A 26178-nucleotide genomic window follows, 5' to 3' on the forward strand; every position below is an offset into this window, starting at 1 on the left:
GAGGATTCGGGATGTATTAGATGGTTGTGTAGACTGGAAACACGATTATCTGGAATTAGACTGGAAACGTCAGTGTTGTTATACAGTAGATGTAGAACTAAATAAGAAAAGTGGTTTTAACTCGTCAAAATGTGTATGTTTAGATACTCTCTTGTTTTTTTTAACAAATATTATTTGACTTGTATCATAAACATTTTTTATTTGTGGAGTTATAATTTGTGGCATACTATATCGTTGAAATATATGTTCATATTTTTATTTCTTTTTGATAGTCATTTTCTTCATTATAATGTAAAGGTAAATTATGTATTCTGTACATAGTACAAATAATGGAATTATGGGCCTTTAAGTCTATGTGATGAGAACTAGGTTTTCTAAGGGATTCCTTGATAGAAATCGTTCTTGCTTAAACACTTAAATAGGAAGGATTAACTGTTTATAGATGTGGAGCAATGAGAATAAAATAAATAATAATATGCACACATTATTTTTCTGGTCAAAGGAGTTGAGCTTATGCTAAAATACGCCCATTCTCTGTTCATCATACCCTACTCATGGACCGCGAGGCGTCATGTCATTCAACATCTTAGGACAAACTGGGTGGACTAGCATGAAATTTGTCACAAGCAAGCCCAATTGGCCCAAAACTTATTTTCCCTAAAGGGCAAAAACATAAAATAGGTGCCGAATACCTACCTATAAAACCTTCCCATTGTGATTCGACCGGCAAATCGTCTTCTTCCTCGTCGCATGTCAAAATCTAACATCAATTTTAACAAATACTATTAACATGCAAAATCTTCAGGCGGAAAACGTAGAAGCTTGGTCTCTCCATCTCCTTGTTTTACTGAAGTATTATTCCTCCGCGCTAAGAAGTAACGGCTTTTGTTTGTTTGAATAGAAAAAAATTTTAGTTGAATCATAACGACGATTCTTAAACACCTTTTCTCTCTCTTTTTTTTTTTTTTTTAATCTTTTAAACCATTTTTTTTAATCCTAACACAATTTCCAAATAATTTTCTATCCAAACAAACCGATTTTTTTTTTTTTTTTTGGCAATTCGACGTTGCCAATTGGAGAAGGTCTTACATCTCCATCTTCGGCGAGTGGTGAAGTATATAACGACATTGCTGAGATCATGATTACATCGGAAGTACCTGAGAGAAGAGTGAGGAGACGCCTTGGTGGTGGTGGCAACCCGCTAGATAATTCTGTGGTTCAGAGTTCTGAACAATCTACAGAGGATCTTGATATAGGTGGGTTCTTCCAGAAGATAAGTTCTTTTATGACATCTTTGTTGCTTTTTCATGTGACATTGAAACAGTTCCATCAAGGAGCTAATAAGTTTTTCACAGGCCAAGCTGAATTATGTATCTTGTATTAAGTTGTTAAGATGTGTGACGATGAAACTTATCTTGCAGGTAATCTTCCTTCTGACTCAACCTCTATCTCTGGTGGCTTGGACTCCTACAACAACATCTCAGAGTCGTTTGCGGGTCATCATGGATCCTCTAGTGTTTCTGTCCTCAATTATGACAATGACTCTGAGGATGCTGCATTGCCTAATCCAGAAGTTTATACGGGAACAGTATCAAACGACCAAGTAGCAGGTAAGCTGTCGGTCATGTGCTGTGTTATCACTTATCAGTTGCATGTTTTGATGTTTAAAATCTAGACGTTATTTAGTCTGATTTCAAAGTATCTGTGGACTCAAGTTAATACTGTCAACGAGGGAGAAAGCTTGGTAAATGGGGACTCGAGTGCAGACGCAGGAAATCATGATGCGGACTCATCCAGTCATACATCTTCTGAAGAAGCTGACCCTCTCGAGAGAATAAAAAAAGTATCCTCCTGTCCCTATCCGTTTTGGAATTCTCTTATTAGCTTTATGTAGCTCTTGTTCTGTGTTGTATCATGTTAATAAGGAAGGTGACTTGTCTAAATTAAATATCATTAGGACCCACCTCGATGATATTCTTGACCTCCAATTAGAGTATTATTTCTGTTTATGATTTTCTTTAGATCCTTCTGTTTGTTGATGCTGTTTTCAATGAGATTATATGCAGTATGTAGATGAAGTTAAGGCAAGGGAATACTACATCCCTGTTGCAGTTCCTGATATGACAATGTCGCACTTGGTGGCCTGCTTGTCAATAGAAGATCTGACCACGATTGCTTACAATGGTTGGAGTCTTGGAAACTTAACCGAGGAGGTAATGATCCATATTTGGCCTTTGGACTTGATGCAACGAATATGGCTTTTTCTGTTTTCTTTATTTTTTGAAGAAAGCAAAGCTTTGAGTGCTGTCTCAGTGCCTTTGCACATAGCAAAGTGCTTCAGTTATCATAGAAACTAAAATTACACAAAAAAAATAATAAACCAAGCAAATTTATCTTTTTTAGAGCTTCAGTTTGATTTGGAAGATATTGAAGGATTCATGGGAAACATACTTAGCAGGAAAGCGTTGGGCTTTGTCTAGAATGATAGGTTTCAGAAATGTTATATTCTCGTTTTTTTTTTTTTTTTTTTTTTTTTAAATATGTTAGAAGCAGATTAAAGTCTGTCTAACGATATGCCCATTTGGAGGTTTTTACAAGAATTAACTACAGTTAGAAAGAATAGAACATGGATCTTGTGAAATTTTCTTATGCCTCATAAATAATCTAGACAACTAGAAAGATTTGAGAATATTTCAAATTTTTTGCCAAATCCCTCAATCCAAACACAACTGCAGTGCACATGGTAAGTTCATGCGAATTCACTTTGTAGGAGGTCCGTTCCCACATAGAGGGACTTATTCGTAAAGAGGAAGCTGGGATTCCAGAAGATACCATTTCTAGTCGTTTAAAGACTAGAGTTTATACTCCATCAGCGAATGGCTTGGGCACAAAAGGATCCACAAGTTCAAGTGACAAGCAGGAGAAGTGCGGCATATGCATGGTAAATAGCACGTCTTTTGTTACACGTTGCATCTTTTCCCTGAGTTTTCGTGCTTACCTTTGAATGATTATGTCCGCTATTGAGCAGGAAAAGTATAAGATGAATGACAGCATTGCTGATCTTTACTATTGCGAGCACGACTTCCATGCAGATTGTATTAAGGATCGGCTGCTAGAAACGAATACTTGCCCGATGTGCAGATCATTAGCTATCATACCCGATCATTTTTTCGATTGGAAGGGTGATGACCCAAGGATGCACCGTGGCTATTTCAAGCGGTGTTAACTTCTAGTGTCGTCAAGTTGATCAGCTTGGAAGGTGGGCTGTTTTCATATTAGTATGGTTGCAGACGGGATGTTTTGTCTTCCAAAATTTAAGTTGCTTGATCTTATGATATACTTGACTGTTCTCTCCCTGCACGCTCCTACACAAGCTCAGTTGAGGTTCTCCGACTAGAAATAGACTACTATCGTTTGTTAAAATATGATGATGATGATAATAAGAACAAGGGATAATTGTAGAAACCATCTCCGAGGTTTTTGACAGTTGCACTCACCTAACCTAAGGTTTTAAAAATTTTTAAAAATAGCACAGAAAGATAAGATGAACTTACTTCTATATCCTAAGAGTTTAAGGTTGTCTGTGAACAAATTTGGGCCAAAAAAGTTAGGACAATAAATAAATTCATGGTAACTAATTAAACAAGATTAGCGATTATTTCTTTCCTGATTAGGCATTGCAAGTGCACTTATAAAATGGTGCCACAAAATGGCACAAATTGATGCTCCAATATGATGCCATTTTGTGATTGAGATCATTTGAGAGAACAATCCAATTACTATATTATTTGCATAGAAGAGAAGCAAAAACAAGAAAAATACAGGAGAAAGAAACAAGAATAAATTCGGGTGAGAGAGAAAGCAGAATAAAGGTACAACAATAATAGTCATCAAAGTAATTATCAGATTGATGATGAGTAGTGTGTTGATTGTGGTATTTGGTTGTTCTAACTTTGCCATTTTGGTGAATTCCATGATTCTCCTAGTGGCTTGATGGCTTGATGAAGCCATTATTTTGGCACCACTACTTCACTTTTAGCTAGCAAACTAATCATAGAAAAAAATACTTTTGTTGACTTTTGAGAAGCTTCTATGCACACTAGTGAAGGAAAGTTTTTTTGGAGTTGGTTGTATAATTTATATGCTTTAGACTCTCAAATTTTCGTTGTTTCTTCCAATTGTTACTGTTGCAATTATTCTCTTTGCACTTGTATCCCCATGAGTTTCACTAATTGTTTCTAACTATTAATGTATTTCATTCTTTTACTAATACAATCTCATAAGAGGCAAAAAGGATACAACTGAAATAAAATTATTATCTCACTTCTCAAAAGACTTTTTGAATGGTACTTTTTGTAACATGGGCTAAATCTGCTATTAAAACATTAATTTTAGCGGAAGTCAATGCTATTTTCAAAATCTTAGGGGAGGTGAGTGCAACTATTAGAAACCTCAGGGAGATTTCTTCAATTATCTCTAAGAATAATAATAAAAGTTTGGGTTAATTACATTTACCTCCCTTGAGTTTTGACCAAACCGCCAAATAAACCCTGAGGTTTGGCTAAATAACCAACACTCCCTGTAAGTAACTTCTGTCAAATTATCTTGGACGGAATCAGTGAAAAGACCACTTGCCCACAAATGTTGTAAATTTGAAATACCTCAATGCCATTTTATATTTTTAAGAAATTCATTTTTATTTTTTATATTTATTTTCACCCCCTTCTAACTAATTTTAAAACTTTAGACTACCATCCATAATGATTAGGACCCAAATGGAAGCAACAGTTGCAGCAGTCCAACCAGATCCGCCATTCTCCACCACTGCTGCCATCTCTAGCAACCATCTTCCATTGGTGGAATTTAGTTAAATTTGCTCAATGGGTTCAAAATTTTTAATTAGAGTAAAACTTTAGCCTTATATTTGACAAAAAGTAATTGAAAAGCTATCAAAAAATCCCAAATCAATGGCAGATCTTTTTTTCCTTTACCACCCAAGATCATCATCCATATACAAGAGAGTAATCCTTATGGAAAATATGACACAAATCAGCTAAAGAATTAGGAAAAAAGAAAAGCAAAAACATCAATGGATTCTCTAATCAAGATCCAATTACCCAAAACATCAAAACCCATTTCATTTTGAATCCCCATGGCCATTCCATTGTGATTAATATCATAAAATGACCAAAACTAGAGTTCGGACTTTGACGTAAAATGAGAAATTCTCAGCATGTACATCAAAGTAATCAGAAATGACGGCATCAAAGATTGGAAAGTACATTCCCTTAGATGTATCCCACATCGGGGTTGGGAGGGTTTGGATTGGTAGTTATAAGTCTCCTGTGGGACCTCAAAGGATACTGGCTTTTGGGGTTCCCTCGGGGTTTAGGTTTGTAAAAATTGACGTAAGCTCTTTGGGTTTCGAAAGAAAGATTGGAAAGTAAGGATCGATGGGAGTCTCTCAACCCATTTGATTTTTCGCTCAAAATCTTCCCATCGCAGACCACTGCCAAGGAGCCTTCAAATAGTTAAACAAACTGATTGGTTAACATTTGGTCATCATTAGATGCTTCATTGGGTTTAGCCTCACAGAAATGAGTAACCAATATGTGCAGGGCAATGGTTTGTAATTGACAAATGCTTTTTCTATTTTGACTTCTTTTTTCCATTTTTTCTTTTTTTGAAAAAAAAGCTAAGAGCTAGGGTTATTTTGGTAAATACAAAATTAATCTATAGCCTTTCTCAGTCACTACACGTTGGTTTTTTAATGGTGAGGGGATGATTGTTATTGGACTATCAAATCAAAGGGGGTAATTGTAATATTTAAAATTTGAGGGGATGTAATGGTAATTTGGCCAAACCACAAGGGAGGTGACCCTAAAAGTTTACAGTAGTTACTGGGGAGTGGGGAAGTGTTTAGGCACCCGAGTATTGAGAGTCTTTTTTTTTTTTTTTTTTTAAAAAAATTGAGAGTCTAAATATATCATTTCTTTATATAACGAGTCCTCTGCTGTATTTCAGAAACGAAAAATTTAACAGCACGAAAGACGATTAACACTGGAACAATTTTATCTTAGTCTACCAACTCTATTGGTTGAAAAAGTAAACTACGTACTTTTAGTTTTAAATGCTCTTTTCCGTACTGGGAATGTTCCTTCTAAAAGAAAAAGCGGAGAGAGGAGTAAAAGTAGTAAGTTTACTAAATGCGGTAGAGAAAGGAGTATCTTGTAGAGCTATATAGGAATTGAGAAAAAGGTTTCGATTTGAGTTTAATTTTTGGCAAAGAGATTAGATTTCGTTTTGATTGAAATCCTGAATCAGTTCAAACTTGCAAAGATTCTGCTCGTTAAGATTGAATAATTCTTTATTTTTTGAATAAATGTTTTCATAAATGAAAAGTATATATTCATTATTTGATTATGTATATTGTATAATTATTGATAAACACAACGTCAACATTAGAAAGTAATTAAAAAATCAAAGCTTTTAAATCGAGCAAACAACTAGAGGCATTAGTTCATGGTGTAAAGCATAATTGCCAGCTCAAGGCAAATAACCAAGAATAAGAGTTGCCATACATGATATAGTAAAACATCTATAAATTAATATTTAATAAATTAATAATATCTATTAAATAATAATTTTTTCGATCCCAACTTGGACTAACGAACTAAATTAATAATTTTCATAAAATAATGAGATAATAATTTTTTTTTGAAAATCTTACACAACCCTATGGTTCCATTCATATCATACATTAATAATTCAATAAAATTACATATCATATTTTGGATGCTTTCCACTATAGTCACATAATGCTTTAAGCATTTGATTGGTTATTTATGAACACCCTTGCTATTAATTTAACAATGAGATGTGTAAGAAGATTTTGTGTTTATTTATTATAAGAAGACTTTCTTGTCATTTATATATATAATATTATTAATTTGATTTAATAATGAGATGTGTAGGAAGACTTTGTATTTTTTTATTGTAAGAAGACTTCCTTGTCATTTATATATATAATTTTATTAATCTGATTTATAATAGAATTAAATTACACTAGCAAATCAAGTAGTGGATGGCTTATATTCTATAGGTTTTTTTGCCTCTATTAGCAATTTATAGTTTTATAAAATAAGATAAAACTTTAATTGATTAAATGAGTGTTTTTTGAATTATAAGTACACTCGATAAATTAATAAATTATTGATTAATTAATAACTCCTTAAATCAATAGAATTTGTATAGTTTCAAAATTGTTAATCCATGGAAATTTTATCGTAAGTTGGTCACTGTATATCCAAACAAACCTTAACCCGTTCGGATTCAATGCAATTCCTATATACGCATCGTACGACTAATTGTCTCCTTCGCCGTGGGAGAACGAAATAACGTCAAATTTACCGGTGACTTCTTCAGCGGTAACGTTAGAAGGTTAGTATTTTTAGCTTTTGCTATCTACTACTACTATTAAGTTTGGCATAAAAGCTATCTTGAACTCTTTTGTTTCTTCAAACAAACCCTAAACCCATTCTGATTCAATGCAATTCCTATATACGCATCGTGCGGCTAATTGTCTCCTCCCTCGTGGAAGAAAAATTTATCAGTAATTTCTTCCGCAGTAACGGTAGAAGGTTAGTATTTTTAGATTTTATTATCTACTACTTCTATTAAGTTTTGGCATAAAAGCTATCTTGAACTCTTATTTTTGTTTCTTCAAATATATCTAGTAAACAACACTCCTAGTTAACAGAGACAGTCTAGATATGAAATTGTTGGCAATATCAAGCCAAATAATGAATAAGTGCTGTAAAATTATGTATTTTCATGTTAGAACTAAATTTTCTGGTCAGTTTGTTAGTTGAGTCGAAAAGGGATTTTACTTGTGCAATATGGCGAGTAACGTTTGTTCTACTTAAGAATTTGTTTTGCCTACCAACCCTCTGTGTTGTTGTTGTTCTACTTAAGTTTGTTGGGTCTTTTATTCGTTCTTTGGGTGTTTATCCAAACCATCATTTACCGCCTTGTTCTTTGTTTCTTGAATATCTATAACTTTTCTAATTGCTGCAGAAAAGGATAGACTATCATTTGTTTTTTTACGTGTGCTACAAACTTTCAAGTACTTTGGTCATGTTTGCATATCAACAATGACGGAGCCAAGGGGGCAGAGGGGGGGCCATGGCCCCCCCTAAGTTTTGAGAATTTTAATTCATAATATGTAAATATGTGTGTAAAATAAAATTAGCCCCCCCTAAATTTTTTCAATTTTAGTTTATATTATGAGAGTTGATATATATATATATATATATATATGAATTAGTCATCTTTGAATGGAATTTCAATTTTGGCCCCTCCAAAAAAAAAATCCTGGCTCCGTCACTGCATATCAAAAGGTTCTAAGATAATGAGAAGGGATCAATTCCTACAGCAGCGTTGTTATATAATTAATTAGTATCACAACGCAGTTATTGGAATATGTTAACAAGTTCAAGGGGATGTAATCTGATGTTCTGGATCATCAAAATAAAAGCATTTTAGCACAAAATATTGATGAAACCTGATCTATTCGTTTTGGTCTTCGTGGTTAACATTTCTACAGCAATCAGTAGGCCAAAAAAGTGGAGCATGCATGCTCGTATAATATACCTTAAAATACGCATTTTTCATTGTCAATAGGTCTGTTGACCAGTTTATACTTTTAAGTTTTGCTCCTATGTTGATGTTTATTTTTCAACCTTTTTCTTGCACTTCTGTCTATAGTGATTCCATAATTTTCTTCCTTTTAAACTTGATGGTAAACCAGATTAAGTGAACAAGTGATTGTAGTGATATGGTGTCGCCACTTGCAGTTGGAGTAGATCCTACATCTTCAGAGAGAAGTAAATTAGATAATGACACTGATCAGATAAGGACACTGATGAGATCTTGGTTGTAACTGGATCACCTCACAGAAGAGTAACGAGACGCATCGATTGTTGTGAAGACCTACTAAATACTTCTAACATTCAAGTTTCTGAACAATCCATGGAGAAAATTGAGGGAGGTGGGTTTTTTCCAGAAGAAAAGTTCTTCTATCCCTTTTCAATGTTGTTAATCGTATGATGCTTTTATTAAAGAGCTTGTAAATCTTTGACCAGCCAAGCTGGAATTCTGAGCTTAAAGTTGTGTAGGTGTGCCCTCTAGCTCAAGGTTTATATCTCGTGGTCTAGACTCCCACTCCCACAATACAATCTCAAACTTGTTTTGGGGTCAAAATTGATCCTCAGATGTTCTTGTCCTTGATGATGATGGTTACTTTAAGGTTGGTGCGCTTACTAATCCAAAAGTTTATACAGGAAGAGTGGCAAGTGAGATTACTGACAGTGATCACCGGTCAAATCCCAGTCTGCAGTGCAGTGTTAATCTTCAAGACCAGGAATCTGCAGGTCGGCTGTTATTGAAGCTCAATTGTGCGCTTCATTTTTTATCCTCTTACTTTTAGACAGTATTTGTTCTTACAATAAATTATATTTGGGCTCAGTTAACACTATCAATGAGGGGCAGTGCTTGGAAAATGGGGGCATCAGTACACATGCTGCAAATGGTGAGGCGGGTTCCTCTAATCACACAACTTATGAAGAAGTCTACGGATACAGACCTTATGATGAAAGTAGTGCTCTTTATTGGGGGGCGGTGGTGAAGAGATATGAGAAAGTAACGTTCTTGTACCTCCCAATCTTCAAATTCTCTTTTTTTGCTCTTGTTTCTATTGTATTTGTGTTACTGAAAAGGAAATCGAGATACAGATCTAGATGACTTGTTGAGAGGCCATATCAGGCCACGATGATAATATCCTTGACCTCTGCTAGCCTGTCAGCTTCCTTTTTAATTTCCTTCTAGTTCTTTCTGATTATTGATGCAGTTTTTATATGAGGTTTCTGCAGTTGAGAGCTCGAATCCCCGAAACGAAAACCTATCGTACGTTCCAATCTCCTTATATGACAATTTCGCATTTGGTAACTTGCTTTTCCATAGAAGATTTGTCCAGAAATGCTGAGTATGGTTGGAAGGTTGAAAGATTAACAAATGAGGTAATGATCCACCAGCTGGCTATTAGATCGATGGGTCATACTCTACATATTTTTTTCTTACACTTTTGATGAAAGGAAAGTCAAACACGCATGCAAATACGGAAACGATTCTTATGGAAATTCACACACACACACACGCACACAAAAAGCACATATTGCATGAAGCTAAAGGTAGAAATGGCTTATAAAGCAATCCATCTCTTGTTGCAGTTTGATTGGGAAGGTATGGGAGGATTCATGGGGAACCTTCTTTGTTAGAGAGGATTGTTCTGCCTTTATTAATTTTTCCCCAGAAACATTGGCTTCAGAAACTTACACTATTTTTGTCCTGCTGATCGTATGTTTAAATGCATATGCATTTAGACTGTTTGTTTTGAGTTCTTGTAAGAATAATTTGCATCTAAAAACGAACAAAGGATTTCGATAAAAATGCATTTTTATAGGGGGTCCGCTTGCGCTTTAAGAGACTCATTCGTAAGGAAGAAGCTGGGATCTCGGAAGATCTGATTTCAAGGCGTCTAAGAACTACAGTTTATGCTCCGTCAGCTAATGGCTCGCTTTCGGAAGGATCCCCAGGTTCTACTGACAAGCAGGAGAATTGCTGTATATGCGCGGTAAATAGTCGGTAGTTTTTTCGGTCCATGTTGCAGGTTTCTGCTTTATTTGTGCTTCCAAATTGTGACCTTTACTGTTGAGTACTGAGCAGGAGAAGTATCAGACGAACGACAGCATTGCAGGTCTATACTATTGCGAGCATCATTTTCATGCAGATTGCATAAAGAAGTGGCTGCGAGAAAAGAACACTTGCCCCATGTGCAGATCATTAGCAATCATACCCCCGGAGTTTCCAGATTGGACTGGTGACCTGAGATTGCACCGGGCATTTTTCAAGCGGTTTTAGCTTACGATGGTTGTGAAGTTCATCAAGTTGGAATTTGGATATGCTGGCTGTTATTTTGTAAATTTGATGCTGTAGGATGTTATATTTTTCAAGCTTTTCGACTTTTATTGTAGTGACGTTTTAGCGTCCAAATTGTGGCCATCCGTACGAGTCTTGAGAATCTCGACCGCGTAGTTGTATCTGTGGGATTTCAAAGATGAAGCTTATGCTGGCATTTAAAGTTTTGACTTTTGATAATTAGAAAAAGAAAAGAAAAAAAAAAAACGAATAGCAAAGGGATTTGCATTTTTTAAGTTTTGACAAGTTTTTGCATTTTTTCAGTTTTGAAAAGTTTTTCATCGAGTCTGTGTACTTTGTGAAACCAACAAAGGAAATTAGGATCTTGTGGTTTTATATACTTTTGCCCCTTCAATGGGATAAGCCGATGATAAGGTAGAAGATTCAAGTTAGGACACTCGAAAACGAAAGAATAATCAAACCAGAGAGTAAACATATTGAGTTTGAGTTAGAGCTTTCAAGGGAAACATATACTCTATATTTCAAAAAAGTGACCACGCAGTATAAATTTTTTCTCCAAAAAAAAAAAAAATCCTGCATTCTAGAAACCAAATTATGTACTCAATCGAACTGCTCATTACTACTCGCACACCCCTGTGCATTGAACTTTCTACTTCCCAGCAATTCACGTTGCTCGTGAACATAGCAAGGCAATTTAGACTCTGATCGAACAGATTTCATAATAAAGGCAGGCTCTAGTTTCTTGGCAGTAAAAGTAGATGCTACATTTTACATGTTCCTATGTTACAACCAGTTAATAGCAATGTGTCAACATATCTATCCACCCAGGCCACTAAAATCCTTCGCCGGAAGTATTTAGCAGAGAAAGTCACCTGGCTTTCCAACTTTAACTATCCTACACATGTACACAAGGGTTAACAAGCCACAGAAAACTTTGATAACCAAAGTACTTAGTTCTGCTCTTTATACGGAGTCCATATCAATTTACTAACATCAACATCTAGACCGCCCCGACCAGCTGCTTACAGATGACATGCTGCCCTTTTCTGTATCGGATCAACTCTAATGTTTTGAAGTGTAGTCAAGACATCCTCAGCCTTGATGGCTGTCACGTCACTGAGCTCCTGCGAGGTTGTAAGAAATAGGAAGCAAAGACGTCATGTTACTAAAGAAACATTTCAATTGCTGCAGAGGAGCAAAATTTCGGAAGCATACACCATGATCCGATACAAGCTCATGACACTTTTCTGACTTAAACCATCTAATCTCATTAAATTTAACCATCCTCTGCCAAACAACTTGGAACCTTTTCTTTAAAGACGAAGACAGAAAAGTTTTTTAAGATATTTATTCAGCTAAACAATGAAGACCAAGTTATCCATCACTTCACAAGGTCTTGGCATATTGTGGAATTCCTATAGCCATGAAAGAACCTAGATCTCAAAGAAAACGTTAACAACACAATTGACATAAAGCACTAGGATATTTCAAGTCCCAAATTAGCCATTATGCATTTCTGGTGGTGCCTTTATTTATTTATTTCCTCTAAAGCGCATGCCAGTTAGAAATGTCAAAAAGTATCATTAGATGACTCTGGAATTCAATATCCCAAATCTATCACTAAAGGCAGCTGTCCCTCTCCCTCTCACTCTCCCTCTTCATTATAAATTCTTGTAAAGAATGCTAATTTGGCATTAACTTCTCGCTTCCAGTCATAAATAGACAAGTCCAACAGATCCAGTATTCAGAAGTCAGACCTTGATAGAGATGTTGCCCTTGTGCTTCTTCAATATGTCTAACAGAACACGAGTCCAGTATCCCCATAGCTCAAAAGTCCAAGGTCAGAAAGAGGTCTTTCTGGTGTACCAACCTTGCCTTCATTTTTTGAAAGTTCATATGCTGCGCCACAAGTGGAGAGAGATTAAAATAGCTTGCTTATGAAAGTTAATCATGAAAACCAGAAGCTAAGACATCTAGGATGGGGATTGGGGAGCAATAACTAAGAGAAGAGAGTGCCTCAAATTAACATGACCTATAAATGCATAGCAATGAACAGTATTGTACTCGTAAAGCTTCATTTATCTTTTGTAAAATCCACAATTGACATTCCTTGATGAGGAATTTAAAATTTACTATTGCATCAAGAAGAAAACCAACATCGTCAAACTAGGAGATAAATTGCAGAAAACATCATACCACCGTGCATATCGTAATAGGCAATTATCCGCACTTCTAAACAGATTATTTTGTTCTAGCTATAGTATTGATCTTACAGCAACTGAGAGGATCAGGAAACAGTAAATGTAATTTCCATATGAGGGGCAAATGCCAGTCTCAGAAAATTGGAACGAGAAAAGATAATATCAATGCTGAGAAACAAATACAAACAAACAAGAAAGAGGAAAATTGCCGACGTATACTGCATGAGCTTCAAAAAATAATTACTTAAATTCTTGTCCTCTTGGAATGTACTTTCCCTTAAATAAAATACATGAAAGCAACGTATGAAGAGACTTACAAAAAGCAATTAAAAATTTCCCATAGCCTTTCCTCTGATAAGGAGGAAGAGTCAGAATGCATGCCAAATTGTAGGACTCCTCAGAATGCTTTTCCTGAATCATCAGGCAAACGAGAGCAAGGAACATTTTATTTTATTTTTTACATGCTTCAATAAGTATTAGCTTTCATGAAACATGTAAATCTATTTTCTTGACGATTCAAGCTCAGATTGATGGTACAGTTGATGCAAACGAAAATTGTAAAAGGAACATAAGAGAGAAGAGGAGTAAACATCAACAAAAGAGAAAAAAAGATGGTAAAATAAGAGGACAACATGTACATATAGGCTCAATAAATCCTCCTATACACTTATCAGAAAGCTCATTTGTCCCCTTCCAATCTACAAAACAACTTTATGGCACGATATACATGTGCAGTTGCCAGTCAAACACCTCAAGAAGATAATCACAATCATTGGAAGACACCCAAGAATACACTACCCATTTATGTTGCCCCTTTTATTCAGAGTTTCTACAACAAATCTTACATTCAGAGCAGATAGCATCTTTCAGCTTTCAATAAATACTAGTAAATGATATTTAAGATGTTTTTGCCACATACAAACAAAAAGCACAAGATCATATGCCAAAAAGTTATGAAAGTCAAAGATTAGTACATAATCCAAAGATACTACTTCATTCTCAATACAAGTTTACCGATTTGGTAGCACTCGCCATGCGGATAAATTGAGATACAACTCAATTCACAAGGAATTAGCATCCATTGGTGGTCACCAGTCAGTATTAAATTGAGATTGCAAACATAAATTTTGCTACTAACAGCACCATATTCGCAACTAAAGCCAGTGACATTTCCAACCATCAGAATCACACTAACTAGAGCAGTGCAACAACGAAAAAAGGGTAAAAGTGAATCATGTGAATACCACCAAAAGAGCAAAAGGAGAAAAAGGGGTTTTGCTTTGCCGGGAGGGGGGGAGCTGTAGCGCAATGGGTAGAAGAGAAGGGGGGGGGGGTGTGTGTGTGTGTGGGTGCGAGGCAGAAAACGCAGCACCTGAAGATAAAGAATTACCTTCGAAAAATAGCCAACCATGTGGCAACCACGATCATCACATTCACACAGCACATAGAACAGAAACAAGTCCACATCATACTAAAGGGTCTTGTGATCAAGAAATAGTTTAGCAAGGTAGCATAGGTTCTGTCCATAAACTTTGTTCTTCTTCCCATCAACCTGTTTCAAATGTTCCCAACTTAAACCTTAACTGCAAAAAATAAATATACGTGAAAGCCTATAAATCAACATTTTTCGAGAAGCGACACCAAAAAATCACTAAAAGTATATTGAAGATCATGATTAAGAAAAAGGAAACAAAAGAGTACATTCTTATATCTCAATATAACTTCCTGAATCCCTTTCTCAGATACATTGGAAAAGTTAGGTGACTAATGAGCTCTAAAATCATGTTTCAACACAACAGGAGAATAAAGATATAATGTATACCTCAAACATTGACAAGGTACCACATCAATATATCTCATCACCAGGAGGATGCTTGATATCGCATTTCCTCTACACAAAAAATATCAAAAATCAGAAAATGGTCCTCCACACATAATTATGATCATAAAAGGTTCCCCTGCTGTAACTAATGAGGAAATGATATATAAATTGGTCTTGATAAGATGACATTATACGTAACTGTGTCTAATATACAAGACAACAGAAATGCATATTTAGTACCACAGCTACTAAAACAAGACAATCATAAAGATTCAACCCTTCAGTATAAAGTGACAATTGTGGATGCAAAAACACCCTTGCTTCCAAATACAAGATCCATTAGAAATGCCAGACAATTGGTTGGTTTTGTTCCTAAGGATGAAACCTTGGCACCTTTAGTTAACATGACAAGAATGAGACAACAATGATCTCATTTAGGCCTACAACAGATTATGGAAACATGCTTCACTGCAAAGGTCAAAGAATGCATCCGTTGCACTTAAAAGACTACTTACTTTTGTGCTAAGACACAAAAGTCTGCTTTTCAAGAAACTCTAAGCATATATTCATGAATAAATTGTCTTAAATTATTTGTAAGTACCACAGTGAATAATGCCATACAATCACAGTCTAACACTTAAACCACCATCATGCATCATTGGCAAAATTCAGCTTGAGTATAGGGAAAATCAAGCTAACATCTACAGTATTTTGTAAATATGGTGCTCTGGGTATCTTTAAATAATAAAACTCTTTAAAAATGTAGAAAATTTGTAAGTTAAAGTATCAATGCATCCAATAGGTGTTTCTATGAAACCAACATCAATGCATCCAATAGGCATTTCCATGAAACCAACATCTCCTTAATAAGCCTGATATAATGATTTTCTAACATACTAAGGTTAATAACAGAAGAAGGCCTACCGAGAGCAATATGTTCTAGAAGCTTGAACTATTTATAACATCTCAGAAACTAATGCATATCTTAAATACATCATTATGCTGCACAAATACATACCTATATATGTGTGTGTGCATGTGTGTGTACATATTGCTGATAGGGGGGAAATTCTGTAGTTCACAATTCATGCAACATTCTTCGTTTGATGCCCCTTTTGATGTGTCATGTATCAACAATTCCAAAAGAAAAAAGGAAAGGACTTCCAAATATGACAGAATAAGCAAGTACAGAAGACTAGCATGTAAGAGGTGGTTAGCTAGCCATTGGGAATGCATCTATAAGAAGTGGTACAAATAATCAGTGTACAAGTAGACTTTTTTATTCAAAAAAAAAGCTAGAGACCTCTGGTCCAGAGGCAGAGCATCTGTTAGTAGGGACATGCTATAAAAGGAAAATTTTGCAAACTAGAAGTATTCAAAGCAAGCTCACCATATGCCTCTGAAGCTGTTGTTTGCGCTTCATGAAATTGAGGCAAAATTCACAAAAGTAGAGCTTCACACAGTCATTGTATTCTGGGGGAATGGGGGAGAAGTACCATGTCTCAATCTCATATCTTCCGAGCTCTATTGTGGCAATATTCTTCACCTTTGTGAATCCTTCGTGTTCACGCGAGCTGGCAGCGTCAAGCTCGTCATGCCCCTACACAGAGCAGCATTGTTTAGTTGACCACCTAGAAATAAATCCAAAACATCCTTACAGAGAAATGAAAATGATAAGAAAAGGACAAGTAAATCCAACAAAATGGTAATTTTGTATAATGCTAAAACATAATATTTTACTTCATAAAACTCAAGCAAGATAGTCCAGAAAATAGCCTAAACATGCATGTAGATTAGCATGCCAACTCTCAACAACCAGCACCATGAATGCCTATATGCAGGTACACTGTATCATTTATGTACCTGTAGATGTGTGTAACAGCATGTGAGAGGTGAGAGACGGAGCATGTATCATGATTTTAGCAACGTAGTTAATCTCAAAAAGTGTACATTTGTACAAATTCACTTTCTAGAGCAGATGGCAGGCATCCATATGATTTCAAGAAAAGAAGAATAAAATTCACTGCAATAGCTATTAGGAGCCAATTAAACATAACACAGCTGTCACACACACTGAAAAGTACCCAGAGAATGGATTCTTATTATACATCTCATGTTACACCAATCATTTGATACAAGATCTGCTTTAGACAAAACTTCTAACCCTCACAAGTTCATGTTATAGCATACTGATCCTGAAGACATAGTGATAGCAGCTCCTGGCGTACATGGAGCATAGGGCAACAACAACAGCTGTTAGCACAGAAAATAAGTCAAAAGAATTTCACCTGAACTTGCTTATTTTCCCCAATAAAATTATTACATCAAGAAGTTAAAAGTGGGCATCATAGCTTTCACTGAAATTTTGACTCAATTCATTTCTTTGAAGGTATAGTGGATTTTATGTGGCACAAAGGGACAACTAACCCCAGGAGTGGTAGAATTTTACAGCAGTTTTACCTAACTAGAGATTACATAAATTAACAATAGGTAAATGAAACTTATAACAATAATCAAGTTCAAAAACTGTGTAAAAGGGTCTTCTTGATCATCTGCATAACCACCAAACATAGCAACAAAAGCAACAATAAAAAGTAAAGATTTTGCAACAATGTTAATTAATAATGCATGTTGTAGAAGAAATATCAAATGACCAATGACTACCTCCACGTGTGTCTCATCAATCTTGCGTTTTTTTATGACGAGTCGTTTTCAAGCTTGTTACCTGAAGCAGGACAACAAAGAAATTTAAAATCTGTCGACATACAAAAAACTGATGCAGAACAATTCGTCCATTATCAAGAATAAATATGGACTACTAAAAAGTAAACAAATAGGAGTATCATGAACTGTAACCATCACATATTTTGAGCAATGAGTAGCATGCTTAACCACTCACCATAGAATGACACTAGAATAACATTGACCCAATTAGATGGTCCTCCATTATGGACCAAACCAACAGCAGCTAATTATTCACTGATGAAAAGGAAAAAAGTTCTGCTCACTCAAGTCAGACAGTAACCAAGGTTGGACATGGAAACAATACTGCACATTTTCTGCTTGAAGTCCACTATAGCAGTGACCCCACAGTGGAGTAGAGGACTTGACTTTCCAAAATCTTAGTAAATCAAACAGAGAGGATGTAGATGGCAATTTGGAAATACAAAATTATAGAAGCATCAAATCCCAGCAAAAGTAGTGGCCCAATAATGTTAATGGGTGAAAACAGGGAGGAAACTGGGTGCAAACTTTGTGTGCTTTATGCAACAAAGACAAAGAACCCTCTCCCTAACCCCTTACCTACCAACCAAAAAGGATGAAAAGGAAAACAGAAGAAACATTTAAAGAGAAAATTCATTTCTTCAAACTCAAATATCCATTTTTTCATTTTCACTTTCTTTTTCCTTTTTAAGAAAATCGGGGTTGTTTGCATAAGCACTGATAACTAACAGCATTCTGTTTTGGTTCTTCAACACAAAAGAAAAAACATTCTACTTGATAACATGAATTTAGAACATCATCAAAAATCAAGAGATGGCATAAAATAGTTTTAAACATCGTGGTTCTTCCCTTGTTCCTGTGAGGTCACGGCATCCCAAAAACTCTAAAAGCTTTTAGACAAGATAATGCAGAGAGATGAAGATATTAAGACAAGATATTTGTTATAATTGCCAGTGGAAAGCCCAAACTATCATATCAATTAAGGAAACTAAGAAGAAGTAAAGAAAATGCAGACCTTGTCCTCCACTTTTTCAGCCACAACGGTCTCAACTGAATCAAGATCAAGTTGCTCCAGTTTCACCCATTCATCAAGCCTCCTATTAACTGTCCAAGAAGAAAAGAGAGTAGAAACTAAGAATCCCATCTTTTAGTTGTGAATGATATTAGACAAAAGGATGAGAATCAAAACCATACTCGAATAAGCCATAAACCATACAAATTAAAAGAAAAAAACACAGTATAAGTTGAAGCACAGAGTTCCCAAAAAAATATCTGAATCTGATTCCACAGATAAAATACAAGTAAAGGGCAACTTTAACATCAATAGCGGAGGTCTAGGCACTCTTCTAAGCCAAAAGAAGAAAAAATATGACCACAGTCTATCCTATGTAGGATGAAGGACAAGGCATCAGAAACGGCAGTAACAAACAACCTGCCACAAACTACTACTTGTGTTGGGAAGGACAGATGACAACTTGGGCAAGACCATTATCACATACAAATCAACTTATTAGGGATGTTGCTCAATCTTTTCTTTTTCGTTACGAGGCAGGAAAAATCCAAAGGCCATTTTTCCTAGTAATCCTCAACTAGATGCTTCTCAAGCCATGCACAGAATTATTCCAATAAAGGTGATAAGCGCATTGAGCCTCTTTCCCTACACGAAACAAGACTACTTTGGAAGGTACTCTGAAAACTAAAGACAGTGCTTTATCATAAAGTTTCTCAAAACAGAAGCTTCAACTAGTCATAGCCAAACGGAAAGGCGGATGTATAACGGCTTTGGGCTGATCAGGTGTAGCTGCAATATGCAACCACCAGTAATAATAGTAGGAACTGAAGCTATATCACAGTTGTAGCACCAAAGATTCAAGAATACCTTCCGAATGGGTGTCAGGATGAAGAGGAAGGATAATAAGAAGAAAAATCAATCTAAAGATGCTCAGAGTATCGGCAGACTAATAACCTAACAATTATACTTCCACTTAATCAAGTAATCCCAAAGTAAATAGTTTGAGAACTAAAAAGGTACCCAAATCCGTAGTTTTTCCTGTCATCAAGCTTCTTTAATCAAAATCGTGATGACATCAAAGCTCAAAACTTTGACAAAGAAGAGGCCAAGGAAAAAAAGGGATCCATATTTTTATCCTCCTATATCTCTGTCCAAGTAAAAAATGTCTAAACTATTCTTAGATGTCATTCAACTAAAAGCATAGTACTTTAAGCAAGAATTACAGCAAAATACAGCTTCAGATAGATAGATGACAACAAAGGAAATAATTTTTAACCGGCGATCAGAGGAAAGTTGTGCTCTTATAGTTATAATACTAGTATAATGCAAACCAATAGAGTTCAACTCTTATTTAATTCCTGTAGCTCGAGATGTTCACTCTTCTAGTACTGGAGAACATTTCCAAAACTAAACCACTGAAGGGGGAGATTCTTTTTTGAAGCATCAAACCAAAAGATGAAGAGGATACAGGGCAAAAAACCAAAAAACTTATAGAAATTTTTGAACAGATTGATACAATAGTATGGGTTTTTAGTAGAGAAAAAAAGTAAAGTAAACATCGAGAACTGAGAAAGGAATAACTACTTTCAAAACAAAAGCTGAACTAATCTCAATATGGGACCACAGGCAGGAACGGTTGCAGGTGCAATCGTTTTTAGCAGTTTTGTATATTTTATATACCGTGTAATTCTATTTGCATATGATGTAACTTTATTTGTACAATATGTAATTTTAGAATAAATTTTTATGGATCCTACACACATTGTTAAAAACGAGATACAAAAAATGATTTGAACTGTATAATTTTTTGGGATCAAATCATGACCGTCAACAGTTCAGGAGCGGTCCTGCCCCTCATCCCTCAATATGTAACATCATTCACTTTTTACAATCTCTTACAGACTTACATATGTTGTCCGTTTACAGAATGGCCCTACCAAGGATAATTTCAAGGTACACAGTGTGATAGAAAGTATATATATATATATATATATATATATATATATATATTTTCAGTTGGAGGGTATCCGAGCCTACATCCGACTAGTCCCACCAACTCCGAGGAGAGCGGGCCCCACCAATCCTCAGGAAATTACCCTGGGTTGCTGAGTTCGGGATCGAACCCAGACCATCTCACCCTAATGAGAGCTACACGACCGCCCGAGCAACCCGTGGGGGTTGAACAATCAACTGATGTTCTTTACTCCACTTTCTACTAATACGTGGAAGAGGTCCATGCCCTGTCTTCCACGGCATCTAGAGTTTCATTGTGGTCAGGGTCCTATTCACTAAGCAATTGTTTCACAGTAATCTTTTAAAACTGGCATTAATTGCAAGAGCTTAGCTCTACAAAAAATGAAGTCATGTAGTTTTTCATTCCCTAATGCAAACAATATCAAGTAGCACTGTGTGAAATTTCATTCTCTGTTCCCAGTGAAGCTGAATGATAGGATAAATTAGGCAGTGAGAATGCAGTGGGGTTTTGACCAAAAAGTGTAACCATGGCCTTCTGATATTATGCCCTCCCTAGCAAGTACTACTTGAGTCAAAGGAATTAAAATTTTGTTTATAGTCGGAAGCTTTACCAACAAAATCTGAGCTTTTACATTAAAAACATAAGACAGAGTCTTAAGAGCTCACATATCGAAAACCCAATCTGAACTCAGACACAAACAGGGGCGGATTTAAGGTGGGGGGCAAAATTCCTATAATATTTCTACAATTTTGATATAATTTTAAAGGTGTCCCCAGAATTTTTTTAGAAAAAATGTGAAAGAATGGGTTACAAAATTTATATCATTCACTTTCCTCTTCTGGTCCCCCATTTTCCCCCAACAGGACCAAGTACCAATTATATCAGTTATTTCTTTTGATCCCCGCTCCCCAAGTTCCCTTTCCTATTCTGGTCCTCGTTTTCCCTTCACAACCGACAGCCCCTCTTTCTTCCACACCCTAACTTCTCTTTCTTTTTATCACTTCATCCAATCATCATTTACTTCCTTTGTCCTCACTCCCCAATTTACCTTTCCTCCTCTGGAGTCTGGTGCCCCAGTCGACCCGGTCTACGAATTTATGCTAACTCTCAACGAATTCCTCGAATTTTAGGTGGGATGGGGATTGTAATTATTTCTACTTCTCGAGGAATAATGACAGACCAAGAATTTTCCCCCAACAGGACCACAATCGAGAGTCACTTTTTTTCCACAACCAAGCTTGTGAGTTTTCTAAGTTGGATATTCTTGCACTTGACACTGAATTGGATACTTATATTAATGACTTAAAATCAGTTAAGGAATTTCTCGATTTAAGAAAAATCTATGATCTAGTTCAAAGGTTGGTGGAGACTAAGAGAGATATTGTGTATCCATTGGTTTATATGCTCTTAAAGTTAACTTTGATTTTGCTTGTTGCTACAACTATAGTAGAAAAGGCTTTTTCAGCTATGAATATAGTGAAAAATCGGTTACGAAATAGAATGAGAGACACTTGAATGAATGATTGTTTAATTACTTATATTGAGAAAAATATACTTCGTGAAGTTAAAAATGAGAAAGTTATAAACCGTTATCAAAATATGAAAAATCGTCGTGAACAATTGTAAATAGTTTAGTTTGTTTTTGAAATAAAATTATTATTACATTAATAATTTTGAGTTTGTCTTTTTATGTTGTTCATGGAATATATATATCATTTTGTACTTGTTAGTGAATTCATTTTTTTTTCTTAAAAAATTAGAAAAAGAGTAGATAAAAAATTTTAGTATTATTTTTGTCCCCATTAAGATTTTTTTCTGGCACAAATACTTAATTGCTGAGAAAATTCATATTTTTAAATTCCTCAACGTTGTTTATCAGTTCATCATTTCCTTCCACATAACTCAACCACAACTACAACTAACATCTCTTGATGAACTTCATGAAGCAACAAAACAAAAAGAATAAATAAACTGCCATAAATAATCCAAGCTATAAACACGCTAAACCTAACCCTAATTCACGAAATTCTTCCCCATACATGTTAATGAAAATCTCCCATATTCAATTTCACATACATTCGGTATAGTGGACGTCGTACTTGTGACAGCCCCACCTTCCTTTAAAACGAACTAAAGAGGTTAGCGGACTGCCTGTCCAACTCTCGTCAGAACTAACAAGGCAGTTAAACACAATCTAAAACGTTCCGAAACATTAAAACGCGCTTAAACGAATCAGAAATCGAGAAACGGAGGAACGAAAATCGGAGCCGCACATGAATAGTGTCGACCACGTCAGAATCCGGCCTGAATCTGGACGGATTTCCGGCCGGATTCGCCCTTGACCTTTCCCTTTTTTCGCCGTTTGAAGTCCGAATCTGTCCGAGATCCAACCAAACATCAACATCCATATAAACCGTGAAATTAAACATTTACGAGTCAAAATAACACATAAACATTGCCAACCATGTTTGTACAAATAAGATTTCAAGGTTACAACTCAAAAGAGATGTTGGATCACAATACACTTAGGGTTTCCATTCATTGAGGAGCTATACAAAATGTTAAGGTAGCTCGACTCGGCAATAAAAGAGCATAGTCTTCCAAAAAGTGTTCAAATCCCTGTAAGGAAAACAAAAGTAAAGGAGTGAGCTTTCGCTCAATGAGGTACCATTACTCAAACAATGAAATTCATGTAAGCATAAAGCCAATCAAACCAAATTCTTTCAAAGTGGAGTTCACTACTACCAAACCAAACCAAGAAAAGGATATGGGCGGCTCTCAAGAGCCCTTTTCCTCGCTTGCCATACTTGATCTCGCCTCGTTGACTTTCCGTCAACGTTTAAGGAGTAACCAATACCATAGACTCCACTTCCTCCAATTCCTTCCACCTCACATACCTCTACCGAGCCTGAACTCCAATCAGTTCAGAAATGGTAATACTCAAGTATACCGGAATCAAGAGTCTCATACTCAAGGATTCCACACAACAGTCCCCATGGCTCGTCAATTTTCACGACCAAACCCTTGCCGATTTGATTCAATTGATCACCAAAGGGGTTGAGTTCAGTGATAACGGTAGAGGTCGTTGGATACACATCCAAACGACACCAGTTCACGTATATTCAAGTGGCATTCCATATATACAGTAAACAGTCACATAAGATATAAGGTGTGAAAGTGATAAAGTACACCCTTGTCTCAATCAATTTCAACAGTAAACACAAGCATTCAAGTCATAGATTTCAAGTATATCAAAGCCATGAAGTAACAATCATGTGAGTAGTACACTCACCAATCAAACAAAAGGGAGTTTCACAAATTTCCACCGGATGAGCGTCTTGAATCTACGTCACGCCCTAAAACATTCAAGCAAGTACAATGAGACTCGATTACGAGTCATAAATCCGAACCACACATCATTAATGTACAACCGTAACAACTTGCAAGTAATATAAAATACACTTGGTGCTAAAGGTTTAGACAACCCCAGGGTCACTATTTAACCCCTAAAGCACCCCAACTCCAAGAAAATATGACCCTACAATTTGGATAGCATTTTCCCTTACAATTCAATTTCCAACCTACCATCATTCACTCAAGTTTCCCAAACACAACCACCACTACCATTACAAGTCCTAGACTTTCCAATACCACTTATTAAGGTCACAATACCCTTGAAACAAAGCCAATTCAATGGTTCTATAGCAACCCAATAACAGCCCCAATCACAAACCCTAAATTTGAAATATTCCGTACAAAGCGAAAATTTTTCGCAAACAACCACAATTTACGCATCAAAGTTTCATTCTAGACCATTCCAAACCATCATCCATGGCCAACCAATATAAAATAATTAAAAACAGAAAAATCATGAATAATTATGAAAATTCACCAATCTCCACCAAAAGTCACAAAATCTTTCACAAAACTAACTCTATGACTAACACAAGTCATTAATTCCACATTATCAAAACCAAAGAAGGAATTCCTTAACTACTCACCTGACAACCTCAAGAAAAGAACCAATTTAGCATCACTTTCTTCTAAACCACTTCACAAACAACCTCACTACTACTAAACTAAGGATTTTTATGGAGAAATTTCAAGTTTAATCGGTTGTATTGCAAGATTGAACAAGATTGAGAGCAAAAGAGTTGAAGGTTTCTTTTCTTTTCTTTCTAGAGAGAGCCGACCAAAGAAGCTTGAAATGAAGATGATTTTGGGTCAATTTTGATTAATAGGTAAAGTTAAGGAATAGTAGTCAAAGTCCAAAATTAAATCACAAAGTGACACTTGTCACCCTCTTTAATGCAAAGCTATCTTTTTGTCTTTTTAACACCAATCCATTAGGTAGTCTCTAATCATCTCTTAACACCTGATAAATTAAATCCTATATACAAACTTAACCCAATCGACCGAATTTTACCGCACTTACCGCATTTGTGGGTTCCATATCCGGTATACACTCTTAATTTTCTCGAAACTAACTGATACTAGGAAAATAATTTAAAAACTACATTTACTTAAAAAAATGATCTAAATGATTTTCCTAATAAAGAAAATACAGAATTAGCGGGCAGTTAAATAAAATAAAGCCTAAAAAATAAACAAAATTTACGGGTTCTCACACTCTTTCCCTCTTAAAAGAATTTCGTCCTCGAAATTTCTTACGCTAATTTTCAAACAGTTCAGAGTATTTCTTTTGCATTTCTTTTTCCACCTCCTAGGTAACCTCCACAATCCCGTGATTTCTCCACAAAATCTTCACCAAAAGTATTCATTTGTTTCTCAGCTCTTTAATCTTTCGGTCAAGCAACTGTACAAGTTTTTCCTCATAGGTGAGGGTTTCATCTATTTCGATTTTCTCTGGTTGTATGACATGAGTTGGGGTCGGGATAATACTTCTTAAACATGGAGACGTGGAAGACGTCGTGAATCCTGAACAGACTCGAGAGTAGTTCAAGTCGATACGCTACCTTACCAACTCTCTGGAGGATCTTGAAAGATCCGACGAATCTCGGTTGGAGTTTCTTTCCTCTACCCGCCGTGACGCTTCGTAACGGTTTGACCTTAAGGAACACACGGTCCCCAACATCGAACTCTAGATCTTTCCTTCGATTGTCCGCGTAGCTCTTCTGTCGGCTTTGAACGATTTGGAGACTTTGTCGTATTAATTTGACTTTTTCTCGTGTCTCCTCCATCCATGGAATAGTTACTGGATCTAGCACCTCTCTCTCGCCGATTTCGTCCCAATAGATTGGTGACCGGCATTTTCGTCCATAAAGCGTTTCATATGGAGCTATTTGAATTGACGAATGGTAACTGTTATTATAAGCAAACTCTACTAAGGTCATATGTTGACCCAAGTTACCTCCAAAATCCAAAATGCATGTCCTTAACATATCCTCAGAGTTTGGATTGTTCGCTCTGATTGTCCATCTGTCTGTGG

At 35.9% G+C, this 26178-nt stretch overlaps 2 protein-coding genes and 1 pseudogene across 5 annotated transcripts; 2 read left to right on the plus strand and 1 right to left on the minus strand.

Annotated features, from left to right (window-relative positions):
- Window positions 1-371: 371 nt before the first annotated feature.
- LOC140010859 (uncharacterized) lies at window positions 372-3527 on the plus strand. Its single transcript, XM_072058406.1, has 6 exons — window positions 372-1256; window positions 1422-1610; window positions 1716-1843; window positions 2067-2213; window positions 2771-2941; window positions 3029-3527. Exons 1-6 carry the CDS (start codon window positions 1139-1141, stop codon window positions 3224-3226), a joined length of 951 nt encoding a protein of 316 aa, XP_071914507.1. The 5' UTR covers window positions 372-1138; the 3' UTR covers window positions 3227-3527.
- A 3784-nt stretch (window positions 3528-7311) lies between these two features.
- Window positions 7312-11197, plus strand: LOC113701555 (uncharacterized). 4 transcript variants are annotated; one of them, XM_072058624.1, is made up of 7 exons: window positions 7312-7440; window positions 8856-9049; window positions 9342-9431; window positions 9527-9699; window positions 9930-10076; window positions 10520-10690; window positions 10783-11197. In XM_072058624.1, the coding sequence occupies exons 2-7, from the start codon at window positions 9031-9033 to the stop codon at window positions 10975-10977; spliced, it is 795 nt and encodes a 264-aa protein (XP_071914725.1). In that variant the 5' UTR covers window positions 7312-7440; window positions 8856-9030; the 3' UTR covers window positions 10978-11197. The 4 variants fall into 4 exon arrangements, with proteins under 4 accessions (XP_071914725.1, XP_071914726.1, XP_071914724.1 ...); XM_072058625.1 differs by having other exon boundaries at window positions 7322-7440; window positions 8810-9049; XM_072058623.1 differs by lacking the exon at window positions 7312-7440 and adding an exon at window positions 7475-7640 and having other exon boundaries at window positions 8810-9049.
- Window positions 11198-11688: 491 nt separating this feature from the next.
- Window positions 11689-20332, minus strand: LOC113701746 (histone acetyltransferase of the MYST family 1-like; annotated as a pseudogene).
- Window positions 20333-26178: the final 5846 nt, after the last annotated feature.

Source organism: Coffea arabica, chromosome 7e (genome assembly GCF_036785885.1).
Source record: "Coffea arabica cultivar ET-39 chromosome 7e, Coffea Arabica ET-39 HiFi, whole genome shotgun sequence".
Taxonomy (NCBI): domain Eukaryota; kingdom Viridiplantae; phylum Streptophyta; class Magnoliopsida; order Gentianales; family Rubiaceae; genus Coffea; species Coffea arabica.